Below are 18801 nucleotides of genomic sequence, written 5' to 3' on the forward strand. Positions count from 1 at the left end.
ACCCCCCATCAAAGATCGATGGAGCAGTCCGGGCTCCCACTGTCGTCCTCCACGCTGCTGCCTGTTACACTCTGACACACAGGTGTACGCCCCAGGCCCGGGGTGTTTCCAGCAGAGTGCACTCAGCTGGGCCTGCCCATATTCACATGCAGCTGGGATGCCATTAAATCGCAGTAAAGTGACCCATGGGATATGAGTGAGAAGAGGTGGAGCGGGGGGGGGGGGGGGGGGGGGGAATGCAGTACAGATATGAGACCCGATGCTGTGGAGCCTTTCAATCTGGGACGCTGCACTGCCTTGTCTACGTCAATGTTTTTGCCAAGACAAACTTTAAGTCTCTAGGCTTTCTGAGGTCAAGTCCCCACTCATTTCCTGTGTTTTTTTTGGTTAAAAGAAATGTTCTTTTTTGACTTATTCCTATAGTATATCTCTGTACAGCCCTCATGATCTCTTTCTAGCATCTGTTCCTCTGTGCAGGCCATGCTTCTGGGACATCTTTGGGGTGCAGTGAAGCTTGTTATCTCCCCGTTTTGGTGACACCCTCTCTGAACCCACAGCTCAAACCTTTCCCTCAGGGGGTGGGGTTCAGGGTTCGTGGGTTTCCACGGTACACCCCCACAACAAAGGAAACCCAACCCCCCACAATCCATGAGGAGCAGATACTTCAATGTGCTTCCTGCTGGAGGGTAATGAGGCTGCATGGATCCACTTGTCCCAGTTCACAGTAAGCTGGCACACTTGGCTGATGGCAATTTTATTTGACCTGCAAAACCTTCTATTGCACTGGAGATCACTCACTAAAATGACGAAACCAAGAAAAAAGTAAAAAAAACAAAAACCCACCAAGGACCACAAACCCCAGGCCACCAAGGATCGTCGCTCACTGCTGTCACATCCTGTTTAAATATTGTTAGTTCGCCATGAGGTATGCACACACCGCCTTATTAGTTGCCATCTAGCCAATCAGGTGATGCTAATCACTGGCTTTAAGCACTGTGGAGACAGATTGGGGTTAATGACCTTCTGGAGAGCCAGAGGGGACACGCATCTTTTGTGCATACGCATGACACAAACGAGGATTAAGTAGACGGGCGCGTAGTAAAAGAAGAAAAAGAAGAAGAAGAGACTTTATCACTGTCATAGAGGCTGAGTCGACATGAATCACTGCTTCGACTATAAGATAATCATTCAGAAAAGGGAGAGGCTGAGGTATAGGACAAGGAGCACGGAGATGAAAAATGGCAGATAGAAGGACTTTCTGCAGGAAAAGTGAATTGTGTGTGGAATCAAGGGTGGTTGTGACAGCTAAAAAAAAAACAACAACCCACACATTTGCAGTATATGAATATGAGAAGGACCGTTGTGTTTGTGACATACGAGACAGACACAGATGATGAAACTGCAGAGAGAGATACTTTTCACTGTATATTTTTGCTGTGAGACTGGCGCGGCTTATAAAAAATAGATAAGAAGTCTATTCCAAATGCGAGATGTGCGACTCACACGTGGGCCAGTGTGAACAGTCTCATTAGTGAGCACGTGCCTCTGTGAAAAGAGAGATGCTGTAACCCACTGCACACAGATTAAATGTAAAACAGGGTCTTATGTTTACGAGATGTTTCACAAAATGCAATCAGATACTCAGATCATAGAATCATAGGCATTAACAAATGTAAATAAGTATAATGAGGAAATAATAAATGGGCAAGTGCATTTTATCCTCACGACTTCACATAATTCCTCTTCCACGCGAGCGGCTGCAACACAACAGCATGTCCGTTTACTCAGCCATGAAGAGGTCGAACAGCGGCAAATAAAGAGGACACAGTGAAGGAAATGTTGATGAACAAAGAAGAAGAAGCAGAAACACGGGGGAAATGAAGACAACAGAAACAAGCACAGAGGTCTGGAGGAGGAGACTGTCTGGATGCACTCGGGTGGAACATTGTTCCCACAGAATCTCTGCGAGAAAAGCCACTCAAGCAGAAAGAGTGAGTGTGTTAAGAGTGTGTGTTTGCTGCTGTAATTGAACAGTAAGACCGTAGCTTGTTCATTTATGTCGTGACATTCTAGGGCCTGCGGTAAGAGCAAGATAAAAGCTCTCGAAAGAAACTTGTCTGAGCTGGACGTTTAAGTGACCACGGGGTGAGATGGGGGAAAGAGAACGTTTGTGCACTCAAGGACAAATTGTGCTGCTGCAAAAAACTAATGTGCCCTGTGCTGGTAATCAACTTGTGCTTATGGTAATTAAATGGAATGTAACAGTGGACATTTGGTGTGATATTGGTTTCCTATAAACTGAGCTTTCACCGCAGTGATTCACAAAAACATTAAGACTTTATTTGTCTGTCAAAGAAAGAAAGGTGGTAGCAGTGTCCAGGTAGTGAAAGTAGGTGGAAGGTGGAGAAACTGAAGAACTCTCTACAGCCAAAGAAAAAGAGCACCTTTGTAGACGGCAAAAAAAAAAGACAATGGACAACTTAAATGATGGCTAAAATTACAGACTCAAGCTTTAACAATAGCCTTCCTGGCAGGCTGGCACCAGAGAGCATTATAATAATAGCTGGGGACCATTTAATTGATAGATTAGAGCCTTTTAATTTAATTTGTGCAAAAAATGAAAGAAAACAACACGGCAGAAAACTTGTTGGCTGCGAGGAGTGACTTCCTGGAATCTGTAGATGACTGCCCAGAATTCATAAATAGGCTATATATTGTATATATATATATATACACAATAAAGAGTAATATATACAAACACTGAGTGGTAATCCACTCATCCAGCACCAATCAAGAGAGCATAAAAAATTACTATATTTCCTAATAATGATGTACCACAGACCAACACTACATTATTTATTAAACTCGGAGCCAAGCATTCTTTCCCAGCAGCATCTTCAGTTCATTACCACATAAAAAAAAACATCCTAATTTCCAATTCTTTTAGTGAAATTGGCCCTGATAAGAGCAATAACACTGACTGCTGGCTCGCCATCCACTGAACAATGAAACACACAATATAAACATACCACAGTTAGATCAAAAGATGCAGCAATGTTTTTTTTTTTTTTTTTTTTTTACAATGACCGAGCCTTTTCTTAATCAGAGACTCGGAGAATAACAGTGCTTGTAATTACCAGCAGTAAAACACTGCAACTCTGGCTGGTTGTATATATTCTCTTGAGTCTCCTCCCGGCAGGATGGCTGAGGTAAAGACGTGCGCCATCGGGTGAAAGGCAGTGTCCGGTACAAACATGTTTGGGTGACAACGCAGGAAATGGGAAGGGAAGTCAGATGGACCAGGACCTGCTGACCTACACATGATGTCTGACTCAAGTACAGTCATGCAAAGAATCACCTCAGAGCAGGGTCACAGGAAGCAGCGATATGTTTTTTCACACTGGCACTGAGATCTCTGAAGAGGTGAACAGGAGCATTCACATACGATTTGAAGCACTACTATACGGAAGAATGGCATATTTATTGTCTGAAGGAATAAATTATCACTGCGGTCAGATGACCCAGCTGATGGGCATTCCTTTACAGACAACAGCAGAGTCTGACTGCCACGACCGAAACACACACACACAGACACACAAAGCACAGAGAAAGATCCTGACCCCTCACATTCCATCACAGTCAATGGCCCAAAGCTAACAGAAGTAGAATTCACCAGGATATGGAGCCAATTACAGATCCACTGACAAGGCATGTGGCCTTCACTGAAGGCGTGGCACAGCTGTTCCACAGTCCTCTCAGCGGCAAACACCTAAACATTTATTCAGTCAACCAGTTACAGAAGCATGGACACCTCGCATATCAATTACTAATGTCAGCTGAGATCAGATTCAGCAATTCTTGACCCTCACATAGAGAATAAAGCAGTAGACAATGACTGAATGAGTGAAACGTTTAATAAATTCACAAGACTTTGTAAAGAAACTTCAGGCTAATCAGGCTAATTTTAACCCTTAAACACCTAAGTCTCAAAACTTTTCTGCTTGTTTTACCCATAAAAGGGCAAAATGTCCTGTGGGTAAGAAAGACCTTTCAATATATGGTAGGTTATTTACAATTTACTGCATGTTAAGTGTGTATTAACAGTTTAATATGAAGAAAATGAAGAAAGAAAAGCCACCATATATATTTACAATAAACACTGTTGTCTCTCAATGTTAGGGTTAGGCATGTTTGAGCAGTGTGGCTGGCAATAGGCTTGGTGTTAAAAGTGTAAATCAGCTTGGTTTTGTTACTTGAACGGGAAACAAAACAAAAACTGGACAAAAATATCACTGCACTGACAGCTAAATATAGATATCCAGCATGTGGCTCCTACAAAAGGCTGCTGATCACACTGAAATGGGTATACTAATGATGACTCTATTGATTTTTCGCCATGTTACTCCCTTAATAACCCGAGCATAATTCACAAAATAACAAGTATGCAACTTAGTACAGTACGTCCAGTGGAAATGAATCACTAAGTTATCCCAGTTCCTTATTCCAGGGTTGCATACGCAGCACATTATTACTGCCAATGACACAGTCAAAACAGGGGGCGGTGATCAGAATCAAGCTTGAGAGCCCAAAAAGGAAGGAAATGTAACAGCCTAGATAGCACTCGCATCAGCCTGAAAATGTGTCATCAGCTTTGGTCCATTACAGAAAAGTGTTCCACTAAATGGAAGGCTTGATGTTCTGTATGTGATGGAGGGGGGGGGGGGGGGGGGGGCAGAGATGAGGTAGACGAGACGACAAAATATAAGGCTGCAGACAAACAGAAAGAGCTTGGTGTTGCACACAAAAAAAGTGAAATTCGTCAAATGATGTGCAGGAATTAACATACTTAAACTAATGAAAACCGCCTGCTTTGCACCTAATTCCAGAAAAGGCAACTCATTAGAGAGAAGCACTGGTAGGTTAACGGCTATATTTTTAATTCAGGGCTTTGTAGTGACCCAAAATTAGCAAAAAGGGTAGAATAGAAGCTCTCTCAATGACCTTACAGCTTGTTAGACACCGTTCCCAAGTAACTAACATGTTACTTTACATTAGAGCACGTATACTTCACTACTTAACTACTTTGTAACACATAGTTACAGTGAAGACTGTGCTTAGTCATGAACTGAAATGCTATCCACTGTAACCTCCTGCACTGACAGGAGCTATGGCAGAATAATTATACATTCATAGTATTTGACGTGTTCGCAAGAAGGTCATTAGTCATCCTAACAGCTGATCACCACCTACTCTGAAGCGGTGTCGTGTGAGCAGTCCCGGCACCGCCTGTGGAGTTACACTTTGATTCCCACGGGTGAAACATCAACATCGAAAACCTCCAGCGTTCGCATACATGCAGTTAAAAAAGTACAAATACTTACCCCGCTACATTTCCTTTAACTATCTTTGTAAAATCAGAAGAGCAGTTGGTGATGGTCTGTATTTAAATGGCGATTTTCTCGCCTTGATAAGCTGCTTTTCACTACAGATTTGCCATTCACTCATTCACACGCTGCAACATGGGGTTAAGTGTCTCGCTCAAGGACACATATAGACCAGCAGAGCCAGCAATTGAACCCACAACCTTCCAGTCGAAAAAGACAACTCACCCTACCACTGAACTACCATGGCTCAATCCTTAATCAACACTTTTTTAATACTTTAACGTCTACATGTACATTTAATATCAGAAAATGACGTTACTTACTTAACTACAGTAAATGTAATGTCATTTTTACTTAAGTAACATCATAAAAAGTGACTTCAACTCCTACCAAAGTCATTTTCTGGTAAGATACTTGCACTTTTACTCAAGTATCCCTTTTAGGTACTTGCATACATGTGTACTTTCACCTCTACGTCTGTCTTTCCACAGAAGACGTTACCAAGACCAATTTAAAGGTTAAAACTATAGTTTACAAAGTGGGCTTATGATCTGCTTCCACATATAACAGCATAATATGTTCGAAAGCAGTGATTCTCAACTGGTGGGTCGCGACCCAAAAGTGGGTCCCGGGACCTGTTCTGGGTGGATGCCGGACAGCTGGTCAACACATAAATAAATAATAATCAATGTGCATGAACCAGCTGACTACACATATCGTCAAGTCAACAACATATATAACATATCCTCACTTCCTTTTGTCCTGGCCTTCAGAATAAGAGTCACTGACATTTGCTATAACCACTTCCTGTAGACACACAGGCAATAACAAATAACTTGCAATTGATTAAGTTCACTTTATGTTTGAGTCGATGGTCAGAGATAAGATGGCGAAGCGCAGGCGTGACACACAGGCTTCAAAATGTGGATTTTTGTACATTGAGGATAAAAGAGGACAGAAACATCACTGTGTCATATGTAGAGAAGGGCTTGCACACTAGAGCATGAGACCATCCAAACTGAGGCGCCATTTAGAAACAAAACATCCCGCATGCAAAGACAAGCTGCTGGAATTTTGTCAAAGACGACTCCAGGATTTGAGGACAGCACAAAAAGGGTCTGACAGCATCTTTCCCCCGAACAAGAACAAGCTCTTAAAGTTGCCAGTTCAGCAACTGGCAGAGGTAAATGTGGCAAAAAAGGACCACAAAGTAGCTTGAGAAATATAGTGATAGTGCAGCGAGGGAAGATGTGAGTTTCTGGTTTCTGTGGTGATAGGAGAGTTGGAGGCTGTACCCCCCCCCACCCCCCCACAAAAAAAGGGAAGGATAGCTTCAGCAGATTCCAGGAGAAACATCTGAGATCTCTGTTCAGAACAGATAAGATAGTGCCAGAACCCTCAGGCTATCAGGCCTCTTTGGAGGACCAGAGTTTGGAGGAGACACACAACAACTTAAGTGAGGATTTTTCTTTTTCAGTGAACTGTGCTTTAAAATAAAATCTTTTTGGAAAAAAAAACAGCCTCTACAGGTTAAAGAGTCACATCTTTAGTGTGGCAAACCCTTGCACTTTAACAAAAAGCATGACCCTGGCTCTCTTAAACCTGGAATGGAGCCCTGGATCACAGAATTTGACAGACCAGTAAGCAGGTGGTGCCTGAGGACTTTTACACAGTTTTGTATATTCAATCTTAATGGTGTGCATTGTCTCTTTTCTGCGTGTTCTTGTAGAGCAGAAAATCAAAGCAACAATCAAAGTTACTTTGATTGTTATACACCAAAGCAAAACCTTTGTGTTAATTCTGGCTTAAGTGAACTGGAGTACATTCATGGGCCACTTAAGCCTGAGAGACCTTAAAAAACGTTAATAATCTTGGCAATAAACTGATTCTCGTGTAATGTGCATATTCAGACTTCATGGACCACTTCTGCCACATATAACAAGGTGTAAAGGCAATACAGGTTTAAATATATGATTAAATTCACCACATGGTTACACACACAGTACAACCATGCTGTGACCCCCCCTCCAGTGTGTTTGGTGGCTGAAGTCTGTGTCCCATCTCCCTCTACTGACCTGCTGGTAGTTCTCCTCCTCGGGCTGGAAGCTGTTGTCAATGGGTTGAAACCTCAGGTTGATATGAGGGAAATTATGAAGCCAGTAAGTCCACCAAGGCGCAATGTAGTCCACCCGAGACATCCCTGCCCTGAGAACACGCAAAGTTAGGCTGCAGCCTAAACGAGCCTCTCTCTTTACAACAGCGAAGACTCTAATCCAGTCTCATCTCCCTACAAAGACAGTGATAAAAGCATGGATGTGAAGAAAAAAAAAAAGAACACACTCAGCGACGCATGAGACCCAAAGCCACACACCAAGTCCTGTGGAGACACTCCGCGCTGAATGTAAAGTAGAAACCGACAAAAAGGGTTTTTTTTTTCTCATGAAAGGAGAAATAATCACAGTGAGCCCATGTCTCCCTGCCCGTGCGTGGACCTCGCCGCTACTGTCCGACAGACATCTGCTCCAAGCGCACAGCACACACTCCACAGCGAGCGGGGACGCGCTCTGGTCAAAGGCTTGGGGGCACGAGGAGACACGGGAGCGTGCAAAGACGCCACGCTAATAAAGAGACTGGAAACACAGCTCCTGTTATATATATATATTTTTTTTTTAGTTTGAGCTGTATCTTCATTACATACACACTTTAATTTAACCCTATTGTCATTTCCATCTTGTTTAAGTGTCTTTTTGTCTGCCTTTGTGCCAAATGAGCTACTGTGTTGCCACCTAGTGGTCAAGGGATGCAATTACAGATTTCACCAAGATTTAACCTGTATTTTAAATGGCGTGTCATACGTGCCACACAATATAAAGAGGCTTCGCCGTTTTCTCATGACCATTTAAATACAGCTAAAATATAGCCATAAGTGAATGCGATCATTACTACTATTGATGTTCCATTAGTGTACGTCTCACATCCCCATTGATAAATGTATTACAAGTCCCATTACATCAGTCATTAATGCAAAGCGGATGTGATGAAAGGGTGACTTTAACAAGGGTTAGGTAGAGTTCAGTTTACTATTTTAACATCCCCAATAAACAGTCTTGGCAGTAAATTAGGGCAGCAGGACTCATATCGTTGTTTCCCAATAACCACTGCCCAGCAACAACACACCTGAATCAAATGATCGGCTCGTTATCAGCCTCCACAAAAGCCTAATAACGAGCCAGTCATTTGAATCAGGTGTGTTGTAGCAGGTTAAAACGGATTGGGAGACTGTGCATTTAGAGTGAAGGCATGAAGGACAAATGTTAAGCTCCTTGCTTTCATTATATTTTATTTTAAGTGAACCATCTGCAGCATTGCTTCCCAACAGCATCTCTACAAACAGGATGAAGTATAACCACACTGAAACAACCACAGTAGTACTATGATGAACTATTCAACTTTACACTTATAGTAAAAATAAAGTGTCATTAAATCTTCAGATATACTATTGATTTATTTCAAAGTTGTAACTGGACAGTGAACACATTTCCATCTGATTTGAGCACTTCCATCCTGTGGAAAATGTCAATGTATGACTGTTCTTAACACACTGCCCACACACTGGGTAACACTTAGAGCCGTCACATTTGCATAATAGCAACACAACACCAGACAGATTACTGTTTTCCAATTTTTTATTACAATTATCTGTACATCACGGATTTACTTCAGCTCCTTCACAGCCAGACCTGGAAAGAGAGAAAACATGTTTTTAGAAAACACATTGATTCTGTGACATTTTCCCAGTGTGAGTAGTTGACAGAAACACACTGGATTAGATAATTACGACAAATAAGCATTTATCATTGAACATCGACCAAACAAACACACCAAATGAATTCATTTAACTTTTGATTGCCAGTGATAGTTGACGGTAAGTAAAATTAATCTACTAAAAGCACAGAAAACACAATCTCACCGTTAGTCAATATGACTACTATGCTGACAGCCTGGAGAATTGCACACAAGACAGATACCACTGTATGTTTTCTTAAAGAAAACAACCACATTATGACCGATCAGTGTTTCAAAAAAGAAAGGGAATAGGTTTGAAGTTTGACTTTTGCAAAACAAAATCTTTGTGCCGTTTCATTAGAAATGCGATATTTTGGAAGCTCCAGAATCACCGATCACTGTTATTTTACAAGAAAAATTGTATGGGCTCAATATCTGCAAAGTGCTTATATTGAGCTGCAAAATCTCAATAATCTCTCTGGGAAAGGTTGGTTTTATTTGATTAATGTGGGCACCATGGCCCAAGCAAAAACATGAAACAAAGGCTTTTACGGCTATTATTAAATGGATCAGATAGTGTGGCCGGTGGGCAAGTTATGCAATCTGTATTTGGCTTAACATCACAGACTATCATCCAGTGTGCATCCTTAAAATACAGGAATACAATAAAGCTTCGAAAAGACCAAAGCCTTTCAACAGAAAAAATTAACAATGTAATGTAAGTGAACCGGTGGAACCGAAATTTCTGAAAGAAGTCGAAATTCAGCACTAGGTCCATTGTTATTCTTGCAAGACTGAAAATGCATCACCGGCACATCAGCCTGGGATGTTTGGACGTCTTGCGGATGGCAAATAAAATATTTAACTTCCGTTACAGGTAATGTTCAATTGCCACAACAATCGAGAATGGCTACGGTTGAAATAGTCTTGACATTCAATATGAGGTTGATCGTGGCCTGCGTTAGCTTTAAGCTAACTCAATCTGTCGATTACTGGGCAGTTTTGTCATGCTATTGTGCCGTTCTGTTAACTACCATAATTGTTCCATCCATCTTTGTTATAGAGCAAGTCGACCCAATTCTCTGCCCATTTAGTATCAATTTGTTCAAAATTGTCTCAACCATCATGTTAGTTTCACAAGTTTCCTATTAATTAATAATGATCTGACCTGGGGGCAGGGACTGTTTGAGCTTCTCAGCCTTCTCCTTGTCTGTGATGACCAGCGTGTACAGGTACCTGCTGCAGCGCACCTTGAACTTAACATTGTCCTTGTTCTTCTTGATCTTTACGGCTAGAGGGAAAAAATACATTTATCAAATGTAGTCCAACAATCATGAAACACTTTGTATACTGTATGACAAACCTTTGACCCTCAAATTAGGTCAACATGGCTGTGTACAAATTCAACACATTAGTGATCTACTTGGATTAAAAAATATGACAGCATTTTGATGCGCATGCATTTCTCACATACAATGGCACTTGTCTGCACTGAAAAGACTGAGTTGCAAAAGCACCAAGGCAAATCTACCAATCAAAATATCTCTACTCAAGGGGATACAAATCCCTGCAGTGAAGCCATCAGATACTCGTTTGGGTCAAACAACCTGGAGCTGAATTATGACGCTTGATCCAATGCAGCAAGGTGATTTTTAAGTGCATAGACATCCGATTTTCAAAATAAAATGAGTATCATATCTCGAGTGCATGTTTGAAAGCACACCTTTGAATTTGACAAATGTCAATCATGGCTACGTATCGGAGACCCAATAACTGGACTTTGAACAAATGTATAAAGAGTTCTCTCGAAATTCTAAATAAGAATGAAAAAGTTCTGTTCAGCACACTGATAGCTTTTAGTGAACTGGATATTTGCCCATTTTAAATGAGAAAACTATCAACTCTGAGATGTTATAAAAATCATTTCTATTAATTTTTGAAGAGTTATTAGGCTGTGTGCAGGACATTTATGACTATTAACCTACTGTAAATTTCAAACACCATTTGCTCAAATCTAGTTAATAGGCCTCTAAAAGATAGCTGTGGGGATTTACATTATGTTTTCCAATTCAAAGATGTTCTTTCAAACTTTTTAGTTTCGTGCATGGACATTATAACCATTTGGTGACACCTAGGAGTTATCATTGATTAAAATTTAAACCAGTATTGGAAATGAGGGGAAGATAGCGTTTAAACTTACACTTGGCATCCTTCCTCCTGGCTGTCAGAAGGAAATCCTTGATTTCTTCCATCTTGCGAGGCTATATATTAAAAAAAGACAAACCAATAAGGTTATCCAGACATAGTATGACACGTCTAAAGAGACAGGCTGAAGAACAAAGTAATGTAAGTGAACCGGTGGAACCGAAATTTCTGAAAGAAGTCGAAATTCAGCACTAGGTCCATCGTTATTCTTGCAAGGCTGAAAATGCATCACCGGCACATCAGCCTGGGATGTTTGGACGCCTTGCGGAGGACAAAAAACACATTTGCCCTAAGTTCACTGCCATGTAATGATCAGGAATGGCTACGACTGATATCCCGTCGACATTTAGTTTGAAGTCGATCGTTCCAACGCCCAATATACGTAACAAATATACACTGCAATGTGCCGAGTGACAAGAGGCCAGGTGGCCCGTGTTAGCTTTATGCTAAAGCTAACGTAGCTATATCAATCACTCCACAACATATGTGCCGTTTAGTGCGTCATGAACGCAAAACCAATGACACGGTATACACACTTTCGTAAGATACGGAACGTTTTATCTCGTATACAGAAGTTTTTAAATGAGAAGAAATCCTTACCATGTTGCCGTGTTAGCGGACTGAGAGCTGCGGAAGAGCACAGAAAGACGGCGTCAGTTTATCGGTTATACCATCGAGCACAGCAGAGTTGGAAAACCAATAATAGTAGATTTATTTTACTGTTGAATTGAATAACTATGTAATAACAATAACGTGGGTGATAATATACGCGTTAAGGAGGATGGATGATGATAAAAATTTGTGAGTTTATTTGTGTGGGAATGTGGAACTCACTCAGTCTGCCAGAGAGGGGATGAAGAGGGGTTGGACTTCCGGGTCAAAAGGTATATATACTGAACTACGGCAGCCAAAGAGGACCAGTATTTCCCATGAAAAGCGATTCGACTGTTGAAGATGTGAAGATTTGTGGACTTTCTTACGTCAATCAAATGTTTATCTGTTTATCTGTAATTAATAGTGTGGCGTTCACACAGACAAAAGGCAGCAACAATCAATGGATTTATCTTGACTGTACAACATTGAAAAATGTATCACATTAAATTTGTCACATTTTAAGAACAAATGGCAGCACATAACACAAACACAATGTTTTGCTTGATAATCAATTATTTTTCTCATGAAGCAATCATTGTCAAATGAAATTTGTTCTCAGCCCAAATCACCAATTTACCACAAACATGACAGTGAGCAATCAGTCAATCGATAATATTTAATTTAACAGTTTTATTCAATTTTGGGTAAATTTTAGCTTACATTACAGGTCTACCCAAAAGACTACCTCTTCGGTGAGCCAACATTCCTCTCTATAAAGGAAGAAGATAAGCAGCCACATCAGTTTCTTGTATCTCTGTGTCTTTTCTAACATGTTTTCCAATGTGTTTGTTCTTGCAGAGAGGCTGAAAGCCCACAGGTAACATTTTTGTGCGGGAAAACAACAGACATCTTGCTCGATTAAGGGCCAAGCACTGAGCAGGGGGAGAACTCAAATTGCTTTACATTTTGAACTGATAGTTGTTTTGGAGATTGGGGACAAATTTAAAAAGTCGCACTCTTATGGCAATCTGTTTCTTGCAAAACTGCTGCATTGTGCTTTGGCAGTTTTTTTTTCTCCATTTGCAGTCTAACTGCAAGTTATGGTTTCCTGTTTCGAAAAAGGAAGAGCGATTTGCCTGAGACCCCTCTGAGACGACACAAATTACCACCACACCTGCTGACTTATGAGTTCAATTACATTTCGCAGTCAAGGCGGATAAATCCAAGGTGTTAGAATAATAAACCTTTGAGTGTTTAAATAGTTAACACCAAGACATTTTCATATATTACCCTCACAACCTGACAAAAAATAATTCCAAATATTTCAACAGTGGTACAGGACAATTAGTGAGCCAGTACCGCCTTGTGTTCACACATATTTCTCTGCAGTGGGTATCAGTTTCCTGTAATTGTCAACAACTTCATGTAGTCAATTTCCATACAATTTTTGCATTGGTATCATTAAGGGAAACACCTTCCTGTCATTTGTAACCAACTAACTATCCACCTGTCAGCGTTTGTCCACAGGCCAGTTAGCCCTAGATACCTAATCAGTGCTTATACTACCAGACGTGTTTCTCTCAGGACTTAACATTTTCAGCAGTCTTGTGTCAATCAAGACATACCGTGGTTTGCTTCAACAGTTCAATATTTCAAAGGAGCAACGGTGTGAGGAGGATGTGACCCTGCAATCGCATGCACAAGCTTCTGTGGTCCACAGTGTCAAATCTATTTTTCATGGCATCATCCCTTGTTGTTTTTGTGCCTGTTTACAGTCTCTCGCAATATCTCTCACCAGAACAAGGGCTAAACAAAAACACAGCTTATCTCCGCATAGCCTTATATTCCGCGCTGCTCAGAATATGCTATTTTTTCCTCACAACTCTGACATTCATTCACACTGCTACTGACCTGCGCACAGCGTGGCTGTATTGATGCAAGTGCTTTGAGTGAGGAAGTGCAAAGGGAATTTACAGTTACAGGTCGCTGTATCCTCACTCCCTTTTTTAAGATTACAAAAATATGTCCTTCACTCTTCTTAGGCTGAGTTTCATTGCTGCAGGACTGAATGGACAGTGTTGTATATGATAAAAATGATAAAAAAGTAATGTATCCAATTTTTTAAAGAAGGATTCCCCTTGCCATTTATACAACCTGAATTTTGCATAGCAAATATTTTGTCACTTAAAGGTGCATTATGTGATAAATCTAAAGCAACTGGTCATAAAATCCTCTTAATATGTCACAGAGACTCAGGAATAATGTTCATATAACAAACTGAACTCACCAACAACAATAGTACAGCCAAAATATTTGCATTAAAAAAAAATATTTTGCAGACTGCAAATCATGTTTATGTTTTGAAATCATGTTTTGGCATGTGGCGCCACCTACTGCCGTCTACAAATCATTGCAGTCAGTAGAGTCTCAGCTGCCGAGCAATCATGGGTTGCCAGTTATGTCGGAAAAACGAAACATAAAAGACCTTGGTATTTTGAATTTCATTGTAGTAACCGTTTTTGGCCACATTCTTACATATGGCACCTTCAATTCCCCTTTGATTACACTGATTTCATTGTTACACTGCTCCCTTTTAAGCGTTGAAGTGGTAACCTTTATTTTGCTTTATACTCACGAAGTTCTACATGTCAGTAGCTTCAGTCACTGATCACATGAGAGGTTAAAATAAGGGCCGGAGCCAGAGTGTTTCTGAAAGTGCTGCTCTCCTGGGAGTTACCAGCACAACAGCCTCTACAGTTTACTATAAATGGTACAAAAAAAAACATCCAGTGAGCTCTAGTTACAGAAACACACTGAATGATGAGAGAGGTCAGAGGAGGAATGCCGGAATGGCTTTACCTCACAGACGAACCACAGAAACTGGGATAACAACTCGTTACAACTAGGGAGAGCTGAGCGGTCTCTCAGAATACACGGCGAAACTGGAGGAGAAAGTGCTTCAGCAGTAAAAAAAAAACGACCACTTCACATCTGTTAGACCGCAACAGAAATGTAACACTGCAGTGGACGCAGACTCTGCATTTCTTCTCAAGCTACAGATGTAAGGGTCATAATCTGGTGTCAGCAGCAGGAGTCCAATAACTCAGTCTGCTTGTGTCAACAGTCCAGACTGCTGCTGCTGGTTTTAATAATGGTGTTGGATTTTTCTTTGTATACCTTAATCTAAATACCAAAACCGTCTTGAGTATCGTTGCTGACCACAATTGACCACAATTACCTACAGTGCTTCCAGACAGACAATGGCCAGTCCACGTCATCCCTTTGGTAAAATTTCAGTGGATTGCTGCTACAAGGTGTGAATTTGCACTTTCTTTTGGAATGTTTTGAACAGGAGACTGGCAACAAGACTAAGTAATGTCTCCATAATGGAATCCATGCCAAATATTGAGGGCTGTATAAGCCTAATGCGTTATGGTGTTTTTAATCATGTGCTGGAATGTTTGTCTTCACAGTTATATGAAGGAACAGCATGTTATCATTCATAATTATGGTGTGTAATACAAACTTCAGGTGGATGTTGTAATTGGGGAGATTGACGATGCCTGTGTTAACTGACCATTAGTTCGAAATTAAAACCGTTTCTCATCAAATCAGGATGGAGCTGCTTAAACAAGTGTTTTGGAGAAGATAGAAGTTATTTGTTTTAGTAATTCATTTGTGATTGTGTCATTTCCCCCCCCGGCGTGTCACATCATCCATATTTATTTGTTGCCCTCACTAAATGTCCACATCTGTTAGAGCCGAGCGAGTTATAGTGAGGTGGCAAAGGGAGGATCAGCTCAGCTTTGTAGATTATAATAAATTTAGCTTGGTTTAACTAAAGCTCTTTTCCACCAGGATGATCTTTATTCCATTTGCGTGCACACCAACAAACACGATCCTCAATGCCAAGCTGCTTGTAATAACCCAGTCAGATTCCAAACGTACTGTACATGCATATTTGTATGCAACTGCAGTTTGGGATTTTAAACAGTAGATGGCAGTAAGCAATTGTTAAAATGAAGCAGGACACAGTCTCATTCTTGTAGATGACAATGAGAGACGCTGTGTATCAAGGAATGGACTCCACCAGTCTCTCTGGGTTAGGAGAGTTCAGAACTGGGAGTTCAAAACTGTACTTCTATTGTGAAACATTAAAACAAACATGTTGGATTGTCTACTGTGTATCACCAGGCCTATGCCCCACCCCCCCCAAAAAAAAAATATTTGTGATGTACACACAAGCTTTGTTTCTACATCAAGAGACTCATCCTTCAGTCCACAACTAAAAACTCTCACGAATCAAATTCAACTGATTCTTTTTCTCTCTTTTTTTTTACCTTTTCAAAGTTTGTACACAAACATTTAATTAGTTCACCTCAGGTTACTATTCATTTATTTACACCGCAGTGTTTGAGTGTGAATTCATTCTGCAATGAAAACACATTTACAGTCCCTTTCTAACAAGTCTAGTGTTAGAACAGTTCCCTGAAACTATAATTCCAGTTCTGGGTAAAGTTATTGTAATTGGAATAAAAATGTGCCCCCTCAGGCTGAAGGATGATAGTGCTTTGTAATTCTGCACTGGTTTATTAAAAACGTATAGTGGGGTTGTAGGGGTGTAAAAAAAAAAAGAAAACATCTTAGCTCGGTGATGTATTTTTATTTTTTTACACATAAGGCGTAGATGATGAAAATTCAGCAGCTCCGCCACAGACATTGTAGGTAATGATGCACATCATTTCTGCCTGCAGACCTGTACGTGCAACAGCAGGGAGCTTCAGCAGCAGGTTCGCTTATTAATCACAATTTGATTTGTGGCTGAGAGGTAACACGAGATTACCTGAAATAGTTTACCGAACCAACATTTTTGGATTTACCATAGTCACATAGACATAGACATTAGCTTCTAAATACACATCCAGCCTGAATGCACCATAGCACACGCACGGAGCCTTAAAAGTTAATGTGAAATGAAGGTGAATGGCCGTGCCGTTGGTGTTGTATTCAAGTGTGGCTGTCATTAGAATCAGGGAGTACTTCAAAATTATTTCGACTGCACTGCTTTGCTAATCTCCACGATTATTGATCAGAGTGATTTGTTATGTATTGATCCCCTTTGCCGCAGCCTTATCAGAGGCAAACCTAAAGTACATCTGCAGATGAGGGGGAGATTATTAGAGCGTCTGAAGATTTACCCTGACAGAATCTCAATGCCAATGTGCTTGGAGTCGTCAGAGCAGCGACAAATGTTGAGGAAAGTTCTGTGCAGTTCTCAGTTATCATGTCCACGGACTGGTGTGTCACCATGAACTGCTATGTGAGAAATCAGAGTGACTTTTTCCCCCTCACAGTGTGCTGTCAGTTAGAAAAAAAAATATAGCACATATGGGTGAGGAGAATAGGGAATAGAAGAAGAAAAGTATACGCCTTACTGGAGAGGTGTAGCAGCTGAATATTGCTCATTTAGATGCTGCATTGAGAACTTATGCAGAGAAGGTCACAGAGGTCACAGCCAGTTATGAGGATGAACCTGAGCACGAGGGCCGCGGTGGAATGCTTTGCAGGCAAAGGAACGCATCATCATTACAATAACCAGAAACTCGGTTGCATGAGAATTCATAGATGTGTCACTTCTTCCATCCAGTCCATGCAGGTGTCATCAATACTTGTTAGCCCTCAGGCTTTTTCCACTTCTCTCCCTCGCACAGGGCCTTGTGGCTGACAAACCGGACCACCTTGCTCATGAATTATGCCAAGAGACTTTGTGGCGGTGGATGAATGTTACATACAGAAGTGCGGAAAAATGAGGAATTTTTAACCTTTTTTCACTCTATGTGAGGTCAAGAGGGCAGAGAAAGAGAAAAGATTATACTGAAGAGGCATTTAAAGAGCCTGTATTACGAGTGCAGGATTGTGCTTTCTGCTTATAGCGCCTGTAGTGGCTAAAGGCATTGTCATACATCACACATCCGCATGTGTGCAAAGGTCGGCTCGGGTCAGCATGACATGAATATTGTCACCTGTCCGTTTCTGCATTGGTTTGATTTTGCATGCACCGTACACTGTGCACAACAACTTTCCTGTTGTTTTGAAACAAGAACACGTACAACTCAGCATTCAAAGAATACAAGGTGCAACACATTCCTGATGAGAAGTCACCGATACTGTAACGGAATAAGGGAAATGGTACACAAGCGTAGAAAACTCGACTGGCGTTTTATTAACAGAAACGCGGGCTTGTACGTGCATGCGTAAAAGCGAGGCAGCTCTCCACAAACACAGTATGTGCTCGGTGGGAAATGCTGCATCTTCTGACTTTGTAACCTCACAGGTAAATGTGTTACGGACCACATTTCGGTCAATTTAAAGTGTCCAATTTGCCTCATCCCCATATCTGCACGTTTTTTGGACTGTTGGCAAATAAACCAACTTTTCTGTGTGTTTTGCGTCCAGAGAAAACATGTTTGCAGGTCTTTTACAAGAGATCACAGCAGGGTGGTAGTAGTATAGGAGCAGGTTCAGGAGATCATTTTTTCATATCGCTACAGAGTTTGAGGAGGAGTTAAAGTATGTTAACTTTGGCTCTGGTGCATCATCCGGCCATAGCTTTAAAACTTTATTACATAATTGTTCACTCCACAGTTGCAATTTATTTCACTCTCTCAGTCACAATTTTCTAACATATATAATGTGTGAAGAGGAGAATCTCTCCATTTGCTTTACACACAAAAGGGCTCAGACAGCGTCTTTCTATGTATTCGAGAAAAAGTGTCTGCAATCACATATTCATTTCAAATACAATGAGAGTTGCAAAGTCGATTAAAATGTT

At 40.9% G+C, this 18801-nt stretch overlaps 2 protein-coding genes across 2 annotated transcripts in view; both read right to left on the bottom strand.

The window, feature by feature from the left end:
* Nucleotides 1–7582, bottom strand: part of ttyh2 (tweety family member 2) — a gene marked incomplete at its 5' end in the record, with an annotated part of 55901 nt that extends 48319 nt beyond the window's left edge. Inside the window, one exon of the mRNA XM_083903479.1 lies at nucleotides 7460–7582. Coding sequence (XP_083759605.1) covers nucleotides 7460–7582 — 123 coding nt within the window. The remainder of the gene's footprint in view (nucleotides 1–7459) is intronic.
* Nucleotides 7583–8711: 1129 nt separating this feature from the next.
* On the bottom strand, nucleotides 8712–12259 carry rpl38 (ribosomal protein L38). The gene is made up of 5 exons (XM_083904151.1): nucleotides 12210–12259; nucleotides 11976–12002; nucleotides 11371–11431; nucleotides 10339–10461; nucleotides 8712–9124 (listed from the first exon to the last, which is right to left on the bottom strand). Exons 2-5 carry the CDS (start codon nucleotides 11976–11978, stop codon nucleotides 9099–9101), a joined length of 213 nt encoding a protein of 70 aa, XP_083760277.1. The 5' UTR covers nucleotides 11979–12002; nucleotides 12210–12259; the 3' UTR covers nucleotides 8712–9098.
* Between the last annotated feature and the right edge of the window lie 6542 nt (nucleotides 12260–18801).

This window comes from Microchirus variegatus, assembly GCF_963457635.1.
Source record: "Microchirus variegatus genome assembly, chromosome: 17".
Classification (NCBI taxonomy): Eukaryota; Metazoa; Chordata; class Actinopteri; order Pleuronectiformes; family Soleidae; genus Microchirus; species Microchirus variegatus.

Coding starts and splice junctions, on each gene's coding strand:
- rpl38 (XM_083904151.1), bottom strand. Junction 10,462..11,370: donor CAGGAGGAAGGATGCCAAGT/GTAAGTTTAAAC, acceptor TTTTCCCTCTAG/CCGTAAAGATCAAGAAGAAC. Junction 9,125..10,338: donor CAAACAGTCCCTGCCCCCAG/GTCAGATCATTA, acceptor CTCTCTTTCCAG/GTCTGGCTGTGAAGGAGCTG.